Source organism: Chaetura pelagica, unplaced genomic scaffold (assembly GCF_000747805.2).
Source record: "Chaetura pelagica isolate M959 unplaced genomic scaffold, ChaPel_1.0 scaffold7, whole genome shotgun sequence".
In the NCBI taxonomy this organism is placed as follows: Eukaryota; Metazoa; Chordata; class Aves; order Apodiformes; family Apodidae; genus Chaetura; species Chaetura pelagica.
In genome coordinates, this window is record NW_009953920.1 from 972,969 (window position 1) to 982,839 (window position 9,871).

General features: G+C 35.7%; 1 protein-coding gene across 1 annotated transcript in view; it reads left to right on the plus strand.

The window, feature by feature from the left end:
- The window catches only part of SUGCT (succinyl-CoA:glutarate-CoA transferase), a 318,738-nt gene that overhangs the window by 135,684 nt on the left and 173,183 nt on the right, over window positions 1-9,871 (plus strand). The window contains exon 11 of the mRNA XM_010001520.1: window positions 3,293-3,395. Coding sequence (XP_009999822.1) covers window positions 3,293-3,395 — 103 coding nt within the window. The remainder of the gene's footprint in view (window positions 1-3,292; window positions 3,396-9,871) is intronic.

Here is a 9,871-nt window from a genome sequence, read left to right on the forward strand (position 1 = left end):
AGTTTTTGTTGAAGGTCTTTACTTGATATTTTGGAGTGCTGAGCATGTTATCAGTTGATACCTAGTAACCTAAACATCAGCCCTTTGCTATAAGGAAAGCTTATGGTATTTATTTTTGTTAGTGCTATTAAAAATTGTATTTAGGTGGAAGAAATGACACAGACAGGTTAGCAACAAAAATAATTGTGCAGCTGACATCAGAGAGCTAAACTTGGACATTTTTTATTAATGCATTTTACCCTTTCTCTTGTCAAATGTTGAAACAGTATTTCTACCTTAATGCTGTACAAAAGATATTTCAAATATATATAAAACACAAATGAACCTAATAGTTGCATGATGTTGCTCTCAGAATCTGAATAACAGACCTTTATTGGCAGTGGTGATGTTTTTGAACAGTTTGTTTAACAGTATGCTGTCAACAGCCTCTTTTTACCACAAATAAAGGGAGCTATTCTACATCAGATTTAGGTCAGGAGTTTCAATTTCAAGAGACAATGCTATGTGTCTCCTTTGAGGGTGATAAAATGTGGCTTTTACAGCTTTGATCGAGTTTAAAGCTTTTAGGAATTCTCTCCAACCACCAATAACTAAATTAATAAGAAAGATTACCGACGAAGTTCATTGAAAGCAAGTATTTTTTTTAAAACAGAACATCACTTGTTTTCCTAAAAATTATGGTAAATTTTTTTTTGGTCTGTTACATGGGAAGGAAAAACTCAGAAATTCATACATCCCATAGAAGTTTTGCAAAACATGCACTCCTTTCACTGCAGGATGAGTCACTAGTAATAATGTTACTAAAGAAGAACGTGTGTCTTTGAAATTATTCTGATTTACCATGACATCAGAAAGTAGCATACTGATTATGCAGATGTAGATAATTGACACTCCCATTAAAATGAGTTTATTTTCAGACTATCCTTTCAATCCAGTAGTTTTTGGGTTTTTTGTTTTGGTGCTTTTGCTTTTTTTAAACTCAGAAGAATGTTTATCAAATCTTTCTTAAAGAGCAACATAGCATAGCAGGGCCTATTCGTTAGTAATGGGTCCAGGGAAAGATGATATCAATATTAAAAATTATTTTAATTTCTTAGTGGTGGTCTTCAGCACCAAGGTTATGATGGGTCCTCTTGTAGCTGTGCTGTCTTTTGTTAGAAACATGATAGTAGTGAAGGTTGAGGTGTCAGAAAAAGTAGCTGCAAAAAGCTTTTAAAAAGGGAGCTAATGAACCATAAATTATGAAAATCTCAGGAGGGAAGTGGCTCAGTTGCTAGCAGAGAATCTGCAGAGTTTTGTACAAATAGCACCAATAACTGACAGGAAGCAGTTTTTCACATGAAGAATATTGACACTATGCAGTAGTTTGAGCCCCAAACCTTAGTAATAGAAGGAAATGAATTATAAGATTATATGGTTTATGAGAATTGTTGCCAAAAAGAGTACAGAAGAGAAATACAAATTGTATTTTAGATTAAAATAATGCTTTCCCAATGGCTGCAGTCACTAAGGAAGGAATATATATATATTTTTTTTTTTCCCCAGTTTCCTGTAGTGCACCTGATTCTAGGTATGATTAGCAGAATAGTTTTATTTTTATTTTTATGGCTGAATACATCTTTACTGTGAATTAAGTTTAATACTCAATGAAGTATATAACTGAAAAGTGCAATAATCTTTGATCTGTTTTCTTCAGAAAGTGATGCTTCATTTTATAATAAATCTTGCACTTTTGAAACATTTTATTTTGATTTTTCTATAGGATTGTTCCTTCCATTTCTCCTTGTACTATTTGTTAATTTCACATGTATTCAAAAAAAAAATCAGCAGGAGTAAAGGTTCTATTTCTGAGAAAAAACAGGGCAAAAGTGGTGCATTTTTCCTATTTACTTAGAGTGCAAAAGGCATTGGGTATCAGGGTTTATTCCCTCAGAGCTTGGGGAAGTTATTCTGCACAGTAACTGTGAGGCTTGGATCTGTAACTATGTTGTATAGTTAATATAACTGTAACTTGTCACCATCACTATTTTTTTTTTTTTCCTTCAGCTAAAAAGTAGCATAAAAATCTTTGCAGCCAATCTCTGCATATATAAAAATATGTATAAATAAAGAAGTTGGCAAAGTTTGACTTAGTACTGATCTAGGGATTTCTGGGCGTTTTCTCTATTAGGTTTATGTCAGAAACTTGGAAGAGTTTTTTGCATAGTAACATAGAAGTAAAGCTGAATGTTACCAGTATCCTTCTGGGTAGCACTTGGGCAACTCTGAACTGGTGAGGTACAGAATACCAGTAACTGAGTGACCCTTATCAAGGTTTCCATTAATTTAATTTTCATCAGGTCTTTAAATCACGCCTAATTTCTTATCAGTGTTGTATGTGTCATGAAGTAGATCTTCCCTTTCTAAGAATCTGACAGACCTCTGTGCTATTGACCTTCATGAAGTTGAAGGTACAATTTCCAAATAAGTTCACCTTTGATTCAGAATCCCAGACAACTGCAGAAAATACCGTCTCTCAGTGACCAGTATTGCTTGAAGAGTGTTTTTTTTCTTCATGTAGGTAACTCTACTGGGCAGACAAGGAGAGAAAAATTATCCAGCAAAAGAGCAGAAATAGATTGGTGTTACCAGTTATTGAATTGAATCCTTAGAAGGAAATAAACTGAGCTTTTTGTATGAGATACAAGGACATGGAGCTCTGTGCTCACCCACACAGGCACAGTGTATTTATGTTGAACCGGATGTCCTTAGGGTACAAGAAGATACAGTAAATAAATATGTAATCAATGTTGTTATCTGACCAAAATATGTGGCTGTTAATCCTGACATATGTTTCAGATGTAATGGAGGAAAAAACTGTGGTGCTTTACATCAGCTTTTAGTGAGCAGTGTTGTATGTTAGACTAGTACCCACATTATATCTATCTTTTTGTTGTCAAATATGTACATAAAAGAAAACAAATGTGAAGCACATTAGTGTAATTAAGAACTGGAGGAAACCCATTGATCCTTATTTGAAACTGCTGGTAAATTTAGCTTTACATCATTGCTGGATTGCTTCAGATGATCAGATAGAAATAGAAGTTAGTTGAGCTGTGTTCTTTACCCCATGTCTTTGGGTTTTGCATTTCTGAAGAACACATGTAATACATTTTCGTTATGTTACTCACTGCTTGGGAAGAAATCAGTGGGGAAGGGTATGGAAGCAGGGAGAGAGGGAGGAGACATGCTATGTATTTTTCACTATCTGAAAGCACGGAGTTGAAACCACATGCTTCTTATTTGCTCTTAGGTTTTCAGAAAAAGCAACAACTGAATGGTTGCAGCTCTTTGAAGGTAGTGGGGTTCCATATGGCCCAATCAACAATATGCAGCAAGTATTCTCGGATCCTCAGGTTGGTTCTCACCAAGTCTTTTCTGTACATTATTACATGTGTTTTACAAATGCTGAGTAATGATCACTTTTTTTTATCCTGTTCCGGCGTGGTTTCAGCTACTTCGAAATGGGATTTAAGACTTATATGGTGGGTTGAGTTTAAGGCCAATAATATGGCATAATAAATAAATACAGATCCTTAAATGAATTCACATTCTCAGGGAAAACATCATAATGTACTAAACATAGGTATTCCGTGTCCTGTATGGAGTCTGTCTTTCAAAAAAGGCTGGTAAAACAGGGAAATAAATTGCAATGTATTCTGTAATTGTGTTCTGTTAGATAAATTTGCAGCAAAGTATCTTTCTTGCTGTCCACAAGCAACTGGTTTTCTATATGGAATTTGGATGGCCAGAATATATACAGTTTTTTTACTGGAAACACAAAAATGAAGCACAGAAGTTCTATACAGAAAGGTGAAAATATTAACCTTTTCTTGGCGTGGTGGTTTCCCTGGCTGAGAACATTGCAATTTTTTATTTATTTATTTATTACTTTGATTCCTTCACTGCTCTATACTTAATGATGAACCACATTTTACATTTTAGTATCTGTAGAGTTAGGATACTTGGATTTTCCCTGATTCCTCCAGTTTTCCTCACCCTCTGGTTTATGATGGGTTAAAGAGCCCAACTGAATTTGGCTGAATTATACTGCCTGGAATAGTAGAATATTTAACAGCTATTCTATTGCGTGATTAATGTCTTTTAAATTACTTTCTAATAATGAGAGTAATCAGAAAAAATACTGGCCATTGGGAGGACTGGAAACAACCAATTTTGTAAGTGTTTTTCAGGAGTATAAATATGATTTGTCTTTGGGAAAGAACGGGCAAATCAATCTCCACCAGAAAGGATCATGTTTTTTATAAATGTTTGCTATAAATATATTTATGAAACTTCTAAAAGTATAAGACAACATTTGTAAGGCTACCACAAGGAAAGTAGCTTTTTTCTTAAATAAATACCCTCTTTCTCCATCAAATGATGTAGTACCATGCTGTAAAGTATGCATGGGCCAAATTTTTCACTTCATAACTTTCACAGGGATTAGGGTTGGGCTTTGAAGAACATACAGCAAGAGGCTTTATTTTATTCAGAATGTGGTTGACTTGGCTGTACTTGGGACAACACTGGAAAAATATTCTTTGCACTTTTTTGATGCTGCAAATGTTAAAAACTCAGTTCCACTCTGAAAGAGACTGCTTTTTAAAAATTAGTATATTGTGGGATTGCAATTACCTCCCAAATTGCAAAGACACTAGCTTGGTTTCCCTGCTTTTGTTAGGATTCACCTAAATATTAAATAACCTGACATAGTTTACCTGTCCATAAAAACTATCACATTGCTTTGCAGTCAGATACCATTGTACACCAGATTTTTCAAAATATTTTCCTGTAAACTCCTGTAAATACTTCCCTATGATCTTTTTTTCCTTATGAAACTACTTGAAAATGTTGTTTTTTCTACATTCTTATCTCAAGTGGTACTTAGACAATCTCTTCTTATTCCTATTTGAAGTAACATGTCACTATTTGTGGTGCTGCTGCTTGTTACACATTTGTATTTTTTCTGGTGCTATCTGCCTCCTTAAACATTTTCTCACAGTTTTCAAGGGGAGGGAGGGGAAAAAAACTCCTGGAGTTTTTTCTTCTTCTTTCTTCAAATGTGGAAAATGGTTGTAATTTTAAAGTATTGGTTCTATGTTGAGATATTTACATCACTTACATAAAATTAATTCCTCACTCCACCTTTACATATGAGAGACCATCCAGCAGACCAGCAATCAAGAGTAGCATACTCAGCCTCTTAAGTATATTTTTCTAATTCAAAATCAGAAAAATTTCTAACATGTTTTTATTTGCATGGTGAAGACTTCACAGGTGGCTTCATTGCCCTGAGTCATGTATCTGTAGCTTGGATTTGGAGGTTTAGGGTCAGCTTTTCGCTTTCACATTTCTTCTGAACAGTGGTTTTAAGTGTTGTACCTTGCCCAGTCTCCCTCCCCTTCCCTCATCCTTGTGCTGCTGTATAGACAGCAGGCATCTGGTGGGGCAAACACACTTGGGTATAGCCTTACTCTTTCATAAGCCAGGCTGCAGTTTTGCTTTCTGAAATGCCAAAGCATGACAGTGCCCTGAGACTATGTTGAGGACTAGGGAAGAAGTCTAGCAACACCTGAGAATGTGTAATCTGGGTGTCCTTTGCACTATGAAAACCCAGTTATAACAGGGGAAAAAACAGCACCCACCACCACCAACATACTGTAATCACAACAAGCATCAGGCAAAGGTTAACCCGGTCATTAAGTAGGAGAACCTTGCAGTCATTCTTCACAGTGCTCTCATAATATGGTGGTTTTTTTCAGACTCAGTTTAGATCCAAACATGCATTTCTAGGAAAGATATCACTCAGCTTGCATTTAATAACCTCACTTACTATTACAAAAAGTACAAACTGTGATGTAAAATAGTTTATCATAATGCAGTAATCTGCTTTTCATAGTAATCTGCTTTCAGCCACTGCAAAGACTCTAGGAAAACATCAAACCAGTGATACAGAAAATACAGAAAAACTCTAATCTGCCTCTAATCAACAACACTTAGTTTTTGCTAACCTCTTCCATTCTGGATGTTGCCAGCAGAATTGGATCTAAGCACAATTCCATTTTTAAACTTCATTTGTACTGCCATTCCCTTCCTATTTGATCTATGGATTTTGCTATCCGGAATGCAACCATCATTCATTTCAAGTGCAGTCTTGTCCTGTTAGTTCCCAAGATACACTGCAGGGATATCAGCCATCATCAAAGCACATGTCAACCCAGCTGTTAGTAATGCTGCAAAGGGTACCCCGAGCTTGTACCAGCCAAAGGCAGAAATCTTAGGAGGGGCTTGGAATAATGCAAGGCAGGAATGGAAGCAAGTCTGAAGAGAAAGGAAAGACAAGTAAAAGAGATGACTGAAATGGTCTAATGGAACTTAATCAGCTACAGGTGGGTTGTGTTTTATAATTTTATTTTAAGCAAAAGAACCTCAGAACTGAAAGCCAGGAAAGGTTTGTATGACTCTTTCTATAAACTGAGATAAAACAACACATTTTTGATCCCAGGACATTTTGTTAATATCATTAACAGCTTCAATCATACTCGGAGTGAGCTGCCAAAAAACATGAAATTTTTCACTAAGATGGAGTGCCAGGTGATACTGTTTTTTCCATGAATGGAGGGAAACATCCACTTTTCCCACTGATTATAATCTTTTATTCATTTGTGAAGTTAAAATGAATACCACAGGCATTTGTACTGCTAAGTCAATCAGTCTGTGGATAGAAGCATATGTGTACTTGCGGATGTATGGATAAAAAGGCTGAGAAAAGGAGGAGCAGCTTTGCTAGTTAAGGGAACAATTTTCTTAAAAACAAGAGGGAGGAAAGAATGTTTGTAAAAAGTTCTTACAAACTCTTCAGAGTACAGTATAGAGTATTTTAATGAAGCTTTTTATAGTAAAAAATTTTCAAGCTATTTTTTAGAAATGTGTTCTTTTAAACAAGCCAAGATAGTACAAACATTAAAGGAATTCTTAAAACGTTTTAAAAACTTAGTAGTGACCTCAGTATGGTCCCATTTAACATACCCTGGGGAACATGTGTATGAAATACAATGTGGTTTGAGGTTTTCCAAACAAAACAAACTTAAAAGAGAATACCATTTTTAATAGAAACTATTCAAATTCTCCCAAAAGATAAAACAAAACAAAAACAGGTACGCACTGTACTGCAGCTAAGAGTATGGAAGAACAAAGATCTTTGCTGGTAAAGTGAGGGGACTGGAAGTTTTTCTTGTTTTATTTGCTTTAAAACATTATCCTCCCCCTTTTCAGAATGTCAGTTCTTTCACTGTTCTTATACAATGTTATCACTTTAATTAAATGGCTGGCGTAGATACGAAGCAAAAAAACCAACCCACAAATATTATGGGCAGTTTAAGAAATTGATGTTTTACCCGATAAAATCCATTCATGTTGATTAATTTTACTATATGAATGCTGCCAGATGAAAATAAAAATTGAAGCCATGCAATGGTACTCCCCCACCCCTGCCCCCAAGCAGTTATAGTCATACCACACAAGTTGAGTACATCAGGTGTAAGACATCACCCTGATGCATCACTTCTGAGAAATATGGGGAGGGACATATCGGAGCTGAAATATCACAGCTGGCCCTGATTTCAGCTCCTGCCAAACACCTGCAGACTCTAAAAGGATACCAAAACAAAACTCCACCCTGTGGCAAGAGGCCATCCCTTAACAACCCTTCCCTGACTTTGCATCACTCTAAAAATTAATTTAACTTTTTTTACAGGAACCTTAATCTTCCTGTCCCAGAAGGCTATTACAGTTCCTTTAGCCATTTCTCTGAATATGCCTCAGAAAAAACCCCACAGTAAATTAAAGTATTGAAATACCTGCTAGCTGGAGATTATCTGATGTTTGAAGTTTATTATTTGTGGAAAGTTATGAAAGTGCTAGGATTTTTTATTAACCTCCAGATCATCTCTTATTTTGGAATTAATTTCATTTGAACACATCCTGGCAAAAAATTACGTAGCATCTGGTAAAAGCTTCTACAATCAATGCTGTGAAAGCATAGAACAGCTAAAGATATAAAGTGTGTTTGGATTTTATTTTCTTCTTTAAGTCGTCCTAGGCATGTTTGTTGTTTGTTTGGGGTTTTGGTTTGTTGTTGTGGTGTTGTTGTTTGCTGTTCCTAGTCAAATGAAATTATATTCATGTCCATACTACTGCAGGGAGGTTGCTTTTTATGTATAGAGGTTTCTGCAACTGAAAAGGGGTTGATGAAGGCCTGAGGAAATATGATGAGTCTGGAAGTAGTTCCTAGCAGACAAGACAAAGAGAGGAATTAAATTTTGCATGTATCAGTTAAGTAAGCACTAAAACTGGTTGGAAATTTTTTGAATGTTTTTACATTTAAAAATGCCAATTCATTGAAAGTGAAACATCCACATGAAGATGTCTAAAATGAACTTCTGTTTTGCTATAGGAATTTAGCTCTACTCCTGCCTGACTTTCGAAGTTGAAAATGTGCACTGCCTAGCTTTAATTTGGTGTTTGAAGCCAACTTTTTGCTTCGATTTTTACATTTTATGGAATCAAAAAACCCCACACCACCAACCATACCCAAGCCTTTAATTTTGTCGAACGTAGCTCTTTTAAACTAAATTACATATGTTTTAAAGCTTTTGGTCTGTGGTAAATTTAGGGAAGTAGATTATGTTCTAAAGTAGAAGGCATTAAGGAATGGAACATAGTTTGAAAAAGTGAAATGGAAAATCCAAGTCTAGGACTATAGTATATGTTTCCCACATATGCACTATTATCCAGCTTTTACACATGTTTCGTGATAGTTCTGTATCCAGATGATACAGGAAGGGCTCAAAATGAGACATCACTTGTATTTTGCTATGAGGAGCATTGTCATGGGAAGTGGTTTTTAAATTTTGGCTGTAGTGAAATGTGGTCCATGGCTATGCAACGCTTTTGTGTGGCCTGCGTATCTCAGTGACTAGTGGAGAGGTTATAGTGGAGAACTCTTGAAATACAATGGGGTTCTAAAAAAAAAATGTTCATATTAATGATAGGCTTTCATTTGTCCACATATTAAATGTATTTATTCTTACCTGTTGTCTAGATTTAAAAATAATATGATAAAGGAGGTAGTTCAACACTTTTCTATCATGAGGTTCTGTTTTCACTTGCCTATAGCTTTTCAGAATTCGATACAAACTTTCCAGTGCTGGTTGTCTGCCTGAGTCTGAAGTACTTCTGGAAACATTTCTCCTAAAATGATCCACTCATGTTTGATAAAAAGCCTCCAGAAATCTATTGTCTATCATATAAATGTTTTCATACAACTGTTATTTGCCTGGGAGCTTTGCTGTTCCTTTTGAGACAAACAGTTCCTTGGCAAAGAGACTTGGGTAGAAAGGTGACTGCAGTGTCATAGATGTGCTCTTTTGCTATCCCATATTTTAAGGGTGGAGGAGAGAAGCTGGCTATGAATAAAGATGAATGGTGCTCCAGACAGTGTATGCAAAAAGATCTGCTTTTACCTGCTGCTGCATAGTCTGGTTCTTTGTGGTTTGTTGAGCCCAAGGATGTTTGCTTTGCTCAAGACCTAAATTAGACATTGTGTAACTACACTAGATAGAATAGTTAGGCTTTTTCAATGCCCAAGTTTTGTTTTCTAAAAGTGTCACAATAAATAAGAGCAACACAAACATGAGAAAATTCACCAACTTCATTTACTGTAGAAGCAGCTCTTAATATGTAAACACTGATATTTTTACATCAAGTAGTATCTTTCTGCTGTACCCCCTTCCTGAAGCAGGCAAAGAAGACTTGACTCTTCAGCAGG